Raw genomic sequence first — 17,655 nt, forward strand, 5'->3', positions numbered from 1 at the left:
TGCTTGAGTACAAATTATTGAGTCGGTGTATAAAACAGAGTAAAATATATTTTAAGAAGAATTAAAGGCCAGTTCTATAAATGTACAATAGAAGAAAGCTCAAGAAAATAAATTAGGCTATAACGATGAAATTCAAATGAATTTTAGGAAATTAAAATTATATACTTTTTTCTATTATGATATATTTTAGATAAATTTTAATATAAATGATTTTTGTTTCGATTGTTATACGTGAATTTTAAAGATAAACACAATTTTCAATTAGTCTGATATATACCAAATGAATAATTTGTAATCACCATATTAAGAGTTGTCCAAGTAGGAACCAGGCAGATCTTATGATATGGGCATCACTGTAAAAATATCCCAACCAATGGAATGTGAGACTCATTATTATGCCCGAACGTATATTTCTGTATCAAGAGTTGATAACTGAGAATATATGTTCAAAATGCTCTTACAGATCAACTTAATTATGAACATATTAAAGGCTTCTTTCTCTTTAGTTTCAACTTTCCTGTGTTTCAACTTTATTTTTTTTTCGCTCCAACCATTTCTGCAATGTACAACCCAACATTCATTTTCAGAAAGTACGAAATTATGGCTTTTGATGGATGATCATTTCTCCATTTTTTTTCATTACACAAAAATGTAGGGTTTGAGACGAACGTTATGACAATAAATGGCAATTATTTTTTAGCCTGTAAGTTTAAAAAACATGCTGCCGTAAACAATGACAAACCTTTATCGAACATTTGAGTTAATCCAGTTGTTAAATTTCTGTTACTGTATTCCAGGACCTGCATTTTCTGGTGAAGTGCTTTAAATTCATCTTTAGTATTCATATCTACCAAAAGTTGGATATTATTCAGTAAAAAATGCATTAGTTTCCACAGAATAACCACGTAGAGTATTACACTACAGATATCCGTACCACATTCATAATAAGGACAGTCGAAATACCGTTAATTGGGATATGTTGGTCGTTATTTTATTTTAGTTAATTTGGTGCCTCTCTCTCTCTCTCTCTCTCTCTCTCTCTATATATATATATATATATATATATGGACTATCTAAGGAAGAAAAATATACAGTGAAATTTGTCTAAGCTGAACCCCTTTGTGTGTGTAAAATAGGTATTGTGTAGATATATGTTAGGTTTACAAAAGTTCGATTTCCATTATTATTGATTTAATTACCAGTCAACATACAATTCGGACACTGCCGATGGTAAAGTGATTAATGGTGAAGAAAAAGACACTAAACAAACGATGCTTTTTCAGTGTACGTATTATATACATTCACATACCAATAAACATTTCTGCATTTAGATCTGCACGTTTTAGAAAGCAATACATTAATTTCCCACTGCAATCAACTAATCAACTGCAAAATGCCATTTCATATACAATCTATATAATATTTATCCCAAAAGCGCAACAACCAAATTTATAACTAATACTATTTCTGTGATCAGTAACTGTTTCTGAACAGGAAACAAAACTAAGTTTGGTAGGTTTGTGGCATGCATGAATCACCTACTGTCTGATTTTAGACTGCTACTAAAAACGACAATAAGTACTGTCTGGTATAGACAGAATTTTAGTTTATTCAGGGTTTTGTTCTGGCAGATTTGACTGTTTACGGTTTTATTGCAGGTAACGATTTTACTTATAAATAGTTTGTAATTTTCGAATAATCTGAACATCTATGATCATAAACTGAATTATTTAAAAAAAGTAATTTCATTTGCTTTATTTGAACTTGAATATAAAGAAATTCAGATAAAAATATTGCATGTTGAACTTTTCGAGTCTTTCCTCTTACATAAAATAAAAAAATAGAACATAAGCATGTAAATAAATAGTCTAGTGATGCAGAGTTTCAAAGTAAACATTTATCTATATAAATATGTACATAAAAACCCCAATGAAAATCAGTTTTTTTTCATTAATTTCGTCAGAAGAGGCAGATTTGATTATATTCATATATGGAACTAACGACTTTACTCTCAACTAGTCTATCTAATCGAAATAGTATTGTTATGATCCTGTTTCATTTACAGATAAATACAACCAGACCTCACAGAAGGAACACGTATAGACTCAGGTGTACTATCGTAGAATGAGCAGCACTTACCCATTCAAAAGTTAATTAATCTCAAACATTAATGGGTTGTTCATAAAAACCTACCAAATTGATGATGATTGCAACGGTGGCTTCAAAACTTAGACTATTCTTTATTTTAAGTGTAACAGACTTTTCCAAAATAGTTGAAGGAATATGTTGCATAAATATTTTTTTTTTCTAAAACTTTAAATTAGGTAACCTATGGAACCCGAGTCGAGATGCAATAATTTCTGAGACCACTGTAAGGCACACGGAGTAATCAAGGGAACCATTATTCTAGTACAAATCAAAAGCATGTAATCCAGGGCAAAGACTATACACACACCCCCACATACACATACACAAACACACAAACAATAATAATACGTAAAAGCAACAAAAGTAAATGAGCAATCCGGACTCCACAAAAACTGATGTTATAGTGCTTTAGTTTCCATATAGAACACAATCTCAGGTTCTGATTGTTCATTAAGCATCGTATAACATCAGATACATAGGAAACAATAAAAAATAACTTGAAATAATAAATAACCATTGTAAATACACGGTATGATCAATACGCAAGTTATAAAATATTTAAGATTATCAAAATAGGAAAAAAATAACACTGTTTTCCTTATAATCTAAAACTAATTTCCGGTAAGTCTCTAGTGCATAAATATCCCATTTTAAACTCTAATTCAGAATGTGTAGATCATGTAAATAATGTATAGTATATGTATTTGTTAACTACACAAATTAATCAATTCTCACAAATATTAATCTGTGAACCTTACCGATGCACATGGTCCATGCTTCCAGTTTTTAGTGGAGTCCGAGTTGCTCATTTGCTTTTGTTACTTTGCATGTATGATTTTAGTTACTTTGTTCTTTGTTGTGTATGTCTGTTTTCCATGATGAATAGATATCATCATTTGCCATCGACTTATCAACTTATAAAGTTAAATACTTCTTGGATTTAGGAGACGGTTGACTATCTCCATCGAAGATTCGTTATAATTTTTATCAAATACTTAAAAAAAGCATTTCCTTGAGTGAGTTATATATGGGAATATCTTGCACTTTATCTTTACATGATTTACATATAATACAATATTTGCGCAATGAAAACTGATTTGTTCAAGGTGTCATAGTTTTCCTTTCCTCTTTCGTCTACCCCGGACTTGACTTTTTATGAGCAACACGGCGGGTGTTTATAGAAAAGCAGATGACGCTTACACTATCGGTGCACCTGGTCCATGCTTTTATTGGAGTCTTACACAATCTTACACTGGCTGGTTTTAATATTAACCTTAATTCTGTTACATTTTAGCATTAATATTTAGTCACGTTAAATTTTATGTATTTTTGTAGTTCAAAATACGATACAATTTTGATATAAAATCTCAGTGTGCATGATTCGTTATTTCTGATATGAGTCAATTTATATATTGATTTACAAGAATAATACTCATTTATTTCTTTATTAAATCGTACAAGAGGAAGAACGAAGTTAAATAAAGTTTTTAGTTGTTCTACTGATTTATGAAGGGCAGTTTTTAGATTTTAATTTATCTTCCTGAAATGCAAATATATAAATTACATATGCTGTAGACGATTCAATTATCATTAGTCGATAAACAGGGACATAGCCCAGACATGGAAAACAGACAGACGCAACACAGAACAACATAAAGTAACTTAAGTAATACATATAAAGTAACAAAAGTAATGAACAACTCGAACTCCACTAAAAACTGGGAGCATAAGTTTAAAAGCCTTGAAACATAATGGTGCTAGTCCTAATTCTGTGGGAATAGCTAGTTTGGATCGCTGTGCACAACTTTAATATGTCTCATTATCAAATTTTGTGGGTTTTTTTTCAAAAATAAAATTACGTATATTTTCCAAGTTTATCTTGTGATCTGCTACCCAAATCTCAGAAAATTCTAGTTCTTTATCTTTATGGAAGAGGTCTGATGTTAGAATTTCCTATTCTTACTGAAAAAGATGATAAAAAATATGGTTACCTAAACTCACGGGTCTAGTACTATTAATATCCGTGTTAGGAAATGTTGATTCCATGTCGTCAACAAATAAATTGAATAAAGTGGGTCTAAGATTGTCTCCTTGTTTTACTCCTATGGTGGTACAAATGGCTCACTATATGAGTCACCAAATTTACATGAATATAGTGTGTTAGAATATATGTCTTTTACAACTTTCAGGAAGTTGCCCTTCTTTACTATTTGTTGAAAGAGGGCATTTTGATCTACGTTGTCCGTATTTTTTTTCAAATTTTTCAGTTTCTACAAATATATATTTATCAATGTTTTAAGAATGAAAATAAGATCAGTGGTTCTAATTTCCCATTGATTGAAGCTTATTTGTTACAAGGAAGTAATTTTTGTAATAATAAGGTAAACAATTAACCCAAGGAATTAGTTATTCTAATATCTCTGTAGTTACTACAATCACGTGGATCCCCTGATTTTTTTAAAAAGAAATCTATGAGTGATTCCAAAAATTTGAAAATTTTCCACTGTTAAAAAAATTATTAAACAATTTGACCAAAGTTAATATTTAAGTTGAGTTTCCTGTATTCATAAACTTTGAATAAAGAAAGTACCCTATTTTACCACTTGTTAGCCTTTTAATACCTATTTTAACTTCATTCCAGTTACAAGAGAGATCTAAAGGGGAGGAGGATTGGGGTGTCCCTGGAGTTGGGTCATCCCTGTTTATATCATAATAATATCATTTGACAAAGATTTATAGTATTCAACCCATTCTAAGTTTATCTCATTTATGAAAGATGAAAAGAATTTATGTTATATAACATATTACATATGTTACAATTTCATAATAAAATGAGCTTAGAAAAGGAGATTATTACAACCTCATTTCTAATACCTGAACTATTTCTCCGCTTATTATGTTAAAGCTCAAATGTTGAAAATCACATTTTACCATTTCCAATCATGCCAATGGAGAAATAATACCGAGAGAGAATCTTGAATGATACAAATTCATGCACATATATACAGAAACCTGAAAAATAATCAACAATTTTGTCAAGTTAAGACTTTGTACGTGTTTATACATGTATTTAAGTCAAAAGCCAGTCTTACTTGTACAGTTCATAAACTTTACACACCATGACATGTCATAATGTGATTGTTTTCTATAAATCGGAAAATAAACAAAATATGGTAATTAAACTATCAGTATTGTAATATATTTTATATGGTAAATATTTGAAAAAGAGTAATATATACATATATAGTGTTGAATAAAATTATATTTTTTGTACATTTACAAACTTTGCAATATTGGCATGAAGTCATAAACAAAAAAGTGGTTAAATTAAAAATCATATTAAAAGTTGTCAGTACTTGCAGTCTGAGATATACATATATAGCAAAACTAAAAATCGTTGGATCTACTCGGGAATGTTCTTACATGTACATTGTACTTATACCTGTTCATAATGGACAGCCAATTTGACTACTCCCCAGTGCTATGTGTTTTGCAACAAAACGTCGAAAAGTTCATATACATGATATACGCTTACGTGAATGGGACATACGCTCCTAAAAGATGTGTAAAAGAAAGTTCATATTTAACCTTGGACCCCATCCATTTAGGCCTAAAAGATGTTTCCGGTCACCCTACCGACCCTCCTTCCGACCCCCTACCCAAAAGTTTTTATTTGTTCTTTAAAAACATAATTAACAAATCTGCCGATTGTCTTTTCAGGAAAAAAAAGAAGAAAATAAAGCCAAAAAAAGATGTTTTTTTTCTATCCTGGATGGAAAACAAAGAGAAATACTGGTTGTGTATATTTGGAATCGATTGAAAACACACATGCCGTGAGTTTGCTCCTGCTTGTAGATAATCCCTTTTGGAATTGGCATTTGAGATATTTTTTTTTCTTTTGAACACCACCTTAGTCTGTAGGGTATGTAAGTCTCGTCATGTGACCCCGTGATTTCACGAGAATGGGTTATAATCTACCGTTCAAAAGCATGGAAACTTGTCATTTAGAAAGCGTTTAGTTCAGTGTTGAGAGCAAAACATCTTTGTTTAAAAAAATACCGATAAAAAATGACAAATATTCATTTGTATATGATAAAGTTATTAAGAAAAAATATAAAAAAGAAGATTTTGCATTGTTATACAGCGTTTCGAATACCCGGAAGTAAACAATAAAATGCAGATCGGTCTTCGGTTTTCAATACGTTCTACTTCGTAAATTCCGGTAAAGAAAATGAAACTAGAACGAGACTTACATACCCTATTACATGTTTAGTCTCTGGATATTTGGTTTTCATTGAATTCTTAGTTTGGTGTCATTATGTCTAATTTCATTTCAAAAATTTTAAATCAAAATAAATCACCACCTACCGACCCTACAAAATTTTAGAATGGTGAGCGTAAACATTATGTCCTGGGGCTGTTTTAACGCTTCGCTTACACCGTCCGTGAGAAACCTCAAATGATAGTCAAGGGCGTTAGGAAACCCCTCAGTCCGTCATGTATTGCAAATACCACATATGAGTGCAAACCGGGTATAACAGTATTGACTGTATATGTTTGCATAAAAACGAAAATTAAACCAAGTATTGGAACAGCCATCCGATGGTCAGCGTCACTCATATCGTGCAAATGATTGACTGACACTATGTTACGAAAGATTTTTGAGGATTTTAGTTGTTTATATCAACAAAGACACTTGATTATCTCCTAGAAGCAACGATGTCCTAGCTTTATAATGGAAGGGTGTAACGGATACACGGAAAATGCTGTCTTTTTCAACTTTATCGTTATAGTGTTGTTTAATTATATTCTTGAACACAGTTGCAATAAGTGTGACGTATTAAAATATTGCAAGGATCTTTTTGTAATCCCCCCCCCAAAAAAAGACCTTACCTCTATTCTCATCGAAAGACAATCATTTGACATCCAAATTTTCTAGGTTTTTCTAGGTTTTCTAGGTATTTTTGAAATTATTATAAGGCCTTCTAGAAAGTCTGTAAAATGAACCTTTTAGGGACTGCTTTAAGATATATGTCATTCATTTTTGATACGATAATATCAATATCGTCATATTTGTCATCCTTAATCAATGAATTAAGGGTAAAAATATTTTAAGTCTTGAGTCTTAAATAGGTGCTACTTTGATTTCTATACCATTTATAATTACGTGTATAGGTTACATTTTGTTTTGGAGTTATATCCCTTTGTACGTTTGATTTCATATAAGTTGAAATCAAACAATGGCCTGAAAATTCAGCAGGACTATGTGCCATAAAAAGTTCAATGTTATACAAAATATTGTGAAAAGCAATCATATAGTCAACTATGCTCTCTCCATTGCTATTATGAAAAGTAAAGAAAAAAAATGTACCCCTATGAATCTTCGAGAAATCTCCTATTTAATATTCGTAATTGAAAATCTTTACAAATATCACTTAAAAGGTTACCATGTAAATTATGGTTTTCACCTAGATGTTGTCGGTGAAAAGACACAGTTATCAGTTGAGTTACCTAAATTTAACCCGGATCCAACATATAATCAATTCACTCGTAACAGAAACTCTTCGATATAAATAAGTTCCAACAGTTTCCATTGTAATTTAGTGTCATTTACAGAATTATTTCCCTTAATTTTGAATTATAATATCTCCTAAGAGCTAGGGTTATATCATGTATATATGAAAAGCCACATGTTAGTTTCTGTTCTCAATAACATTTAAAACAAAAATAAGTACTACTTAATAATAAACGGTCTCAAGAAATTGAGCATGGGACATTTAGAGATGGGAATGGTGAAATGGAGAAGGGGGAGTTGATAATGGTGAAATTGAGAAGGGGGGTTGATAATGGTGAAATTGAGAAGGGGGAGTTGATAATGGTGAAATGGAGAAGAGGTATTAGAGGAAGTGTGAAATAGATCAAAACAAAATGTAAAAAAAATGAATCGTATATACTGACACGAATGATTTACGGCAACCATAAATGTATATTTTGGGGAAACAGGAATTTTCATTGAATTATTAATAGCAAATTGACTTTAGGAACATGTCTTTCATCAAATTAAGTTAGTGTCACAATTATAACATTATGAAAAGATAAATATATATGTGGTTGATATATCGACTGAAAACTTATGGTTTAACCACTTATTAACATATTTAATACCAGACCATATACAATTAGGACACTGCCTATGGTAAGGTGAGTCATGGTGTAAAAAATATAAATCAGACAATGCTTTTGTGGTCTACATGTTCTATATTTTTAAATTTTAAAAGCGCAACCCCAAAATGAAAAATTAAGACTGGTTATGTAAATTTCAACGTTTTCTGCACGAGATATAAAACTGAAATTCGGTGGGTTTTTGACATGCATGAATCACTTTCAGTCTAGTTTTTTTTTTTATAAAGACTGATACTTAATAGTTATATGACATCGTTTAAAATTCCCAGTGTCCTCGTTACATTCGCCCTATTAACCACAGTGTTGCACTTTGATAGTTTAGTTATAGTAACATGTGACTATGTCCTCGTTCTAACAGGAAGTTTTCTTAAGTGAAAAAGTCAAGAGCGTATTGTCAGTTATCAAATAAACAAATAAAGATTGAGGCTGATATTTACATTTATATATAAGTTCAAGTATCTTGACTATACACATTACATGTTTTCCTTGAAAATAATAGATGCGATTTGACAAGAAATTCGAGTAAAACATGACGAGATATATAGACAATAGTTTTACTACATCTATTGAACTGTATAAAATACATCATATATTACCTCAATGCCTAATTCCTGTAAATCAAACCCAAATTCTTCATAGAATTCCCGTTCCTTTTTTATAACTACAACATGTATTTTACATTATCATTATTGATAATATGAGAAACCTGTAAGGAGACAAAGTTGAATATGTATTGATACTTTTTTATAGTTTAAATTAAGTAGGATTTACATGAAATTTTCGTCGTAACAAAAATGTCCCATGACGCAATTTTAAACCTTGTTGCAAATGACTGAAAACGTGCCATATTGTTTATGAAACTATTTAATCTCGTCAACAAAATTGCCAACGGTAACTGAAACTGATATGCAGTAGGTAAAGATATTTATACACAGATATTTATTGTAAGTGTTTGTAAGAGTAATACACAACTGTAAAAATTTAACAACCCACTTTTACACTTGCAAAGTTCGCAACTCTGCCCACCATTTTAAGAAGTTTGCGAATAGCTTTGATATGACATCTTAAGAAATGGAATTGAGGCAAAATTAAGACCGAATTATTTTCAGCCTCATTATGTGCATTTCTGAAATGGTTCTTATAACCAAAAAGACATAAGTAAATGGACTTGCAAACATACATCTTTTCTGCGAATAAATGAAAATCATTAATTTATCTCTATTCAAAAATCTTGTCTACTAGTATAATTGAATGTGGGATCTTTGATAATTTACAATAGTTTAGTTTCATAAGTAACACGCTTTCTGATTGGATAAAAGTTTACCCATCATCTCAATAGCCAATTTTTTTTAAGACTGTGACGTCATCAACCTTTCCTATGATTTACTCGTTGAATTTTTGTACTAAAATTAATTCATAAGGAATATCAAAACACGCTTTTACATTTTGATATCAATAGTCTTATATAAGAGATATACATGATTATTTACGGTTTTGAAATAAATAAATTGCATAGTCTAAATATGCATTATAAACTTGTTATGTAGCACTCCAGCTACGAATCATGCAAAATCTGATTCATGGGTAAAAAGCCTACATATTTTTATTTTTGATATTTTGTTTGAATTGACACAGTAAACAGAAATAAACATTTGGTTTTTCATATAACCCGTGTTCTTAGGAGATAAAATTATATAGAATGCACTGTAGATTTCAAAATTAAGGGGGATAATACTCTGTAAATGACACTCAAATACAATAAAATCTATTGGATTTTCAATGTTGATTATCTTGTAAGAGCAGGCAGATTTGAATGAATAATTACACATTTCATAGTATCGACCCATAAAACAACTTAATTACAAAAATTTAAATATGTAGCCTTTTTTGGGATGTATCACATTTTTCAGAATTTGCACGATTCTTACAAAGACAGTTACTTAAGAAAACTAATTTCATGAGAATCATTACAATGGTATAGAATACAAATATATAGGCCCACTCATGTGTAAATAAGTCATTTATTGATAATATGGGCTTTAACATTCGAATATCTACTGATATAAGAGATTGACATAATAATACATAAATGTAAAACAAAAGTTGATACTCAATTGAAAACCCGAAAAATCAAATACAAAACCATAAATCCCATCTTACATAACAATATGATAATTCAGGCAAAATTGTATAGATCTTATAAGGAACATCAATTTCGTTTTGGTGTGTATACATATATTACCTTTCAACAAAAAACAATATTCTTATTTGTTTACTACATGAAATTATATTTTAATTCACTTAAATCTAATAACTTTCAAAATTGCACAAATAGAAGGATTTTCTGTCAATGACTTGAATATGTTATAACATATACAGGTACTATTGTACAGGTAATAATTAATCATTGTTTCATACCATTATTCATTATGTTTAAGCACATCATACAATTCATATTACAAAATGGAAAAAGAGTTCTTGTTTTAAAGAACATATTATATATACTGAAAGAATATACACAGGATGTTTTTTTTTCATTGTTGACCGTTGACCTATTCAAAGGGGGATAACTTTTTCGTCGATTTCAAACATGCAAATGAATCCAGTACTGTTCATATTGATTCAGAAGCAATCAAAGGCTAGGAAGATGGCGAAAAAGCTAATTTACATACTACATAGCGACCTGTTTTGAACAAATTTAATGGGAAAAACTGCATTGCAACTAGACTGTTTGAACAAAATAATTACTTTTCCTACCTAATATACAACTCTTATTTGCTCTCTAATCATACATGTGATTTTCTGAAAGATTTAAGGCTTGAAGAATGTAAATAAAAAAGGGAAATTTGAAGGGACACAACCTCTTACAAATCATTGGAAAGTTTGTATTTACCATTTTACACCAGTCTCATGTGAGCATCAAAGGAACTTGGACTGATTTCATTCTGTTTCAAAGAAGCTTGAAAGGCTTCGGTGAAATTGAATGTGATACAAACATTATTAATTTTAAGAGTTGTGTCCCTTACCCTAGGTACACCTTCTTAACTATAACAGTTTAATTTAATGTGATTATTTCTCAAATGAATTTGTAGAATATTTTGTCGTTGCAACAAGACTGAAAGCATTACTAATTATTTAATTTCACAAGTAACACAATATCTAATTGGATAACAAATTTCGTCTATCATCTCATAGAGCAAATTGTGTGATTTACTCGCTGAATTTTAATACTTAAATTAAATTGTAAGGAATGACTGTTATATATTTTCGGTCTTTTTGAAATAACCTCAATTCCCCTGGTGCACACTTTAACATGGTCTAATACGCAGGTAATTATATGTGTGCCACGTGATTTAGGTTATTTTTTCATGGACCAAAAAGTATAACACTCATTCCTTCAATAAATGTTGTCGTTGTTATCATGAACTTTTGGATCGTCATTGTGCAAAATCACCTTTAGCCCGGCGACCCTTGTCCATGCTCCCATTAATTTTGATTTTCTTTGCTTTGTGTGATGTTTGTTGTTTATTGTGGTTGTGTCTATTTACCCTGTTTAGTAATTATCCTTGGAAAATATTCTGTTAACTAACGCTCGACGCTGAATTCCCTTGATAATTTTTACTAAGAAAACGCGGTTATGAGAGGACAAATCTACGTTAACGGTTATGACTAACAAATATGTGTATTTAAAAGAACACGGTGACAGTATGATCCAGAAGCCTTTACTTGATCTTCCATTTTAATCGTACTAGTAAAGTGTGTAAAAGAATTAAAACAGTATGTTGTTGAAAAGACAATTTTTCAATGATAGTTATTGCAATTAGAAGCAATGCGATACCAAAATACTCTACAATAAGAGTTAATACTTAAGTCACAGAAAAAAATGACATTACACTTTACGCCACATGATATTTTGAAAAAAAATATACATATCAATGGGTAAGATGGGAAAATAAGTTATAAAAGTGTATGTTTTTATAAGCATTTCAAATTCAATTGAAAATAACATTTTTAGTGTTGTTGAAATATACAATTTAACTTGAAAAAGTAAATATTTCATAAAGAAAAAGCAATGAAGAATCTATGGGTGATGGGGATTTTTGCTATTGGGAAGGCAAATGGTGACAATGAGGATAGGGAATGGGGATGATATATACTGTAAATTGAAAATTTGTACATGTACCATCAAAAAGCTTTGCTTACCCAATGGTATGCATACAAACTTACGTTTATCAAACTTGTACTTATGCAAGTTCTATGTTGAACATCACTCATTATTCTAAGAAATGTTAACCACAAATGTTCAGGAAATGTAAACAATGGCGTACACAAATTTTATGCTAGGCACATTTATCTTTTGTCCCATTTTTTTTCGCTCAATTTTATGTAACGTTAAAATAAGATATGATTTGTCACCAAAATATTTCTGTTCTACAGATGTAGCAAATGATAATAGGTTAATTAATTTGAAAGAGTGAATAACAAAAATATGATCACGAGTGCCGTCGAACGTCTAGATTTAATGAGTGGGCGGGAATTGTTCCGCGCACAAGTTATATATTACTGCGATCGTGGTTATTGAGAATTGATTATCCTATATAGTTCTCCTACATTATTCGTTCCTATTTTCAACCTTAAATTTCAATTTTTGTGAACGGCGGAACAATATATTTTTTGTGATGTTTTGGCGGGAAAATTACAGATTTATTTTCGAAATGTTTTACACTGGAAACATTCAGTAAAACACTGCTATCTATAAAATAAATAAAAATATATTGTCCTCTTACTTCTTTTCGCAGATAAAATCGTTTTCTCTAGAACATTTGTCATCGTTCCATTCATAGTCGAGAGCGTGTGATATAGCCAGACAATCTTCATTCCCATCCTCATTGTTAGGCTCTATGATAGTCCTGGTATGCCAGTCCGTAATGGTAACCCATGATCTGTTATGTTCCCATCTCCAAGAGGACTCCCATTGTCTGTCAGTTGCACCAAGCCAATATGCTTTAAAATGTTTTATCGTGGACTACAAATCAGTACTTGTATGGGGAAAACTTTACATACTATGGTAGATGGGGATAGGGAATGAGGATGGTATATGAAGTGTTGGAATTTAGAATTTAACGTATTTCTTGAAAAAAAATATGTATTGAATTTTATTAAAAATATCAGTTAAAATGTATAAAGAATAGAAAAATATATAATCTAAATGATAATGTAAATATTTCATTAAAAAAAAGAAAAATACGCAACTTGGATTCTATGGGGGTATGAGGATTTTTTATGGAGATTGGAAATTTTCAATCGGGAATTGGAATGGTATATGGTATAAGTGTGACGCTTATACCATTTAAGATCTGTAGTATGTTTGTTTACTACTCACAATAACTAGCATCGAAGATGATAAATACTCCCACTCAACTAGCTAGAAATTATCAATTTATGAGAAATACCACTTTTACCGTTTTCCTGATCTAACATGTTTATTTAGCGATAAAATTTTATAACTGATATTTTAAATCCGAATAGTTGACTTTTATTTTTTTTTAAGTTATTTGCATTATAGAATACAAAGACAGTTGAATTAACTGAAATCTAAAGTATTTTACCACATAAATAAAACACAATAACAATTACACCAACAACAAATAAAAAAAAATAGACCAAAAATAGAAATACGAGGTATGTAGTTATTTCCTTTTACTGCGTTTTATTTTGCCCTAAATGAACTCGTGGACCGTTTCGATGTATCCATCTCCGCCATGAAAACTGATCTGTTCAACGTGTTATAGTTTTCCTTTCCTCTTAACCCGGACTTGACTTTTTATAAGCAACTATGCGGGTGTTTCTAGAAAAGCAGAGGACGCTTAGCCTACAGGTGCACCTAGTTATGCTTCTAGTTTTTAGTAGAATCCGAATTGCTCATTTGCTTTGTATGTGTGATCTTAGTTGCTTTATGTTCTTTGTTGTATATGTATGTATTTGTCCGTTTTCCATGTTTTCCATGGCTGGTTTTGTCCCTGGATTGTATTCTTTTGATTACCTATTACTTTGGTTCCCTTGAATATTTTGAAGTTAAGTGTCTGGGAAATGAATGAAAAAACAATTCTATGGATAAATAATATTTTGATGATAGTTTAAACTTAGACTAAATGCAATGAAAATATTAGTGTGTAAATATTTAGAGGCATAGGTGAGAATGTTCGAATATAATCAACTGGCTTCAGTATTTTATAGAAACACTTTGTCGACAAGTAACTAAAACGTATGTGAACATTTTATTTCCCTGCAATGTGTTATATAAAAATAACCACTGGTTTCCTTGATTACTTCTGCACATGCTTAAGTGAAATACAAGTAAAAAAATTATGTACGATTCGACTCTATGATTAGTCTTAGAATGAGATTACCAAATTTATTTCGCAGAGTGAATTATCAAATTTTATTACACTGAAAACATTCGATAAAACACTGCTATCAATATAATGAATACAAGTAAATCATTTCTGTTTGATTCGATGCTATAATTATCTATTTCCTTTATCATACTAGTCCTCGTGTAATTTTATTCAGAAAATAAAGGAAACGAAATACACAAGAGTCATTTTTTCAATCCCTTTTAGTAAAGGCACTTACTGTGTCCCCTTGATCTTGCCTCGGACCTGAGAAAGGCGATTTCAGATGAAGTTTTCGGCTCTGCTAGATAACTGTTGTATTCTTCACAGCGAGACTGTAAAGTCATTAATATATATAGTACCAAGAAATTACGCTAATGCTTGCAAACTATACGTTCATTATATGGAAATCGAAACACAAACATTGATACCCGCTGCACACTATCTTCGAACATAATTACCCGAAAGACTATGAATAAAGTGTTTTTTTATTATAATTATTTAAATAAGTGTACTGTTAAGGGAATGGTTTGGTCGTAACACATCGGGGAAGCATTTGTGAAAGAAATAACCATATATTGAAGACTTGAAAATCTTAAGGAAACTTAAAATGATATTAAAAGACATTTCTTACGTAAATTACAGCACAAAGGACATCTCACACTTAACGAAGGAACACAAGTAAAGAAAAAATGGTAAAACAAAAAAAAAACCAAATTTCCATTTTTGGGTTTAAAATGAAAAAAAGCGACCTGTGAAGTCTTGGTTTATCGTGAAATTCGGATACATCACAGTAAGACAAATTTTGAGGGAAACAGGCATGAAGGGAAGAACGGTAATAAACATGCAAAGGATAGATACTTAGTTTCAGTCGTTTTAAGAATCTGGCAGTGTATGAAATATGGCATGAAAAACCATAATTTTGAAAGTTTAATTTGAATATTTGCGCCATCTGAACAAACAAAAAATTTTCTATGTCATTTCGGTAAATTCAGTTATAATTTCATTGGAAAGCACAGAAAAAGTACATTTCAGTGGAAGAGAACTCGATCATTGTTTTAACATTCTTTTGAGACGTTTTTTAGCAAATCCAGTGACGCAGATATCAAAGACTGGTCCTTCCACGTGGAGAAAGTATTCTTGAATGAAATTGTACTATCAGATCGGTAGTGTTTTGACATGCATGGTTTTCATTTTGCCTGATTCTTACAAAACCTTACACTTAAAACAATAAACACGAATTGAGTGAATATTGTCAACTTTACTAAACAAAACCAGCGTTCATTTCTGGGTGTAATACGAATGGAGCGTCATCTATGTCCTATACATGTAGAATGTAAGACCAGAACTATGAATAGCTAAATATATTGCGACGGAAGAGGGTCGACACAGAAGTAGACGGTTGCGCAAGTGCGGATGTGACATTTTGTCTCTATATACGTCGATAATTTTTTTTTCATTTATTTAAAAATGTTTTCGAAATCATTGGCTGTGCAGAAATCTATCAAGCTTTCCTGTGAGTTACACATTCTCCTCACCGAATTAAGCTGCGACCATAGCAAAACGGCGATGCGCCTTAAACAAAGATTTATCCACCGTCCACCTGCTGTAACGAAAGTTTGAAGGCATACATTGACTTCCGTCTATCATAGGCATAGCCGAATATCATATATTGTCTCGTAAATTTTCGATAACAGGTTATTTTTTTACTCTGAGCATCTTAATTCTATTTTTGATATAACCATAATCATGTCCGTCAATCCTACCTTAGCGTCAGCCCAGTCCCTGTTAAAATGATTGAAATCATAACACTTGTCACAAACAACCGATTTCAGTTTCATTTCAGCCATTTTCATATATACATTTGGTAAGAAATCCAGAAGGAATCGCACATTACAATCGTCCTTCATATAAAGATAAATCAACAGTTAGAAGATGGCTTTAATCATCTGTTACCCGTGAACATTTAAAAATAAAGCTTACATATATATAAGTAAAATCCCTCCATTAAAATGGCAAACAAATTATTAGTTTTTCATGTATTGTATCATACGTGAATCGTTTGAAATTCTGAACAAGCCATGAAAGAACTTTATAACTGTTTGTTTAGACCGTTTTTCGTCTTTTTAGGGTTCAGTTTAGAAAGATTCCGCTATTAATTTTAATTGGCTGATCATAACATATCTAATTACATGGAGTATTGTTTATGGAATATCATTGTCAACCGCTTGTGATTAAACGTTAAAGAACTGTAACAGTGTTTATAACATTCAAAGGGAGAGCAAATCAACATTTAAGAAGCTGTCCTTATATGGTTGGCACAGGGTAAATTTTATCCATTTGTATTATTTTTGATTCAATGTGCATGTCAAACAGTAAAAAGATGTTTTAAATCGACAATGGATGGCCCGGAAAACGATTATAAAGTTCCTTAACAACGAAACCAAATTTCGCACAAACTAAACAGTTATCTCCCATTTTAATGAATGTTAATGTTTTATATGCATTGTGATTCTCTTTAACCGTTGCAGTTTTCAAAAACCAACTTTAAACTTTGAGACAGGATGCATTTGTGATATGAAATGGATGAAAATTTATTGAAAAAAAATTGTCATATGTCGAGACGATGCTGCTCATCCCTAATTTGGCATATTAAATATGAAAATAGCACGGTGACATCAAGCCTTTTGCAAGATTCGAACAGCAAAGGTTTAACTTTATACTTAATATATAGAATCAGTGATACGTATGTTTTTCAACCTACTTTCGCAGTGGTTCCCACTGTACCCCTCTAAGCAGGAACAATTGTAGCCACCTTTTGTACTTAGACAAATTCCATCATTGAGACAGGGACGCCTATCACAGTAGTTTTCTATAATATAAAGAATAAGAATAGGTATAAGAAATGTATACCATGTACAAAATTATG

The 17,655-nt window shown here is 31.0% G+C and overlaps 1 protein-coding gene across 1 annotated transcript; it reads right to left on the minus strand.

The window, feature by feature from the left end:
- Positions 1-13,114: 13,114 nt before the first annotated feature.
- Positions 13,115-16,576, minus strand: LOC148603892 (perlucin-like). The gene is made up of 3 exons (XM_088551471.1): positions 16,493-16,576; positions 14,968-15,061; positions 13,115-13,335 (listed from the first exon to the last, which is right to left on the minus strand). Exons 1-3 carry the CDS (start codon positions 16,574-16,576, stop codon positions 13,115-13,117), a joined length of 399 nt encoding a protein of 132 aa, XP_088407597.1.
- Between the last annotated feature and the right edge of the window lie 1,079 nt (positions 16,577-17,655).

Source organism: Perna viridis, chromosome 11, assembly GCF_037379345.1.
Source record: "Perna viridis isolate PV_CMFRI_1.1 ecotype Kerala chromosome 11, ASM3737934v1, whole genome shotgun sequence".
NCBI lineage: Eukaryota > Metazoa > Mollusca > Bivalvia > Mytilida > Mytilidae > Perna > Perna viridis.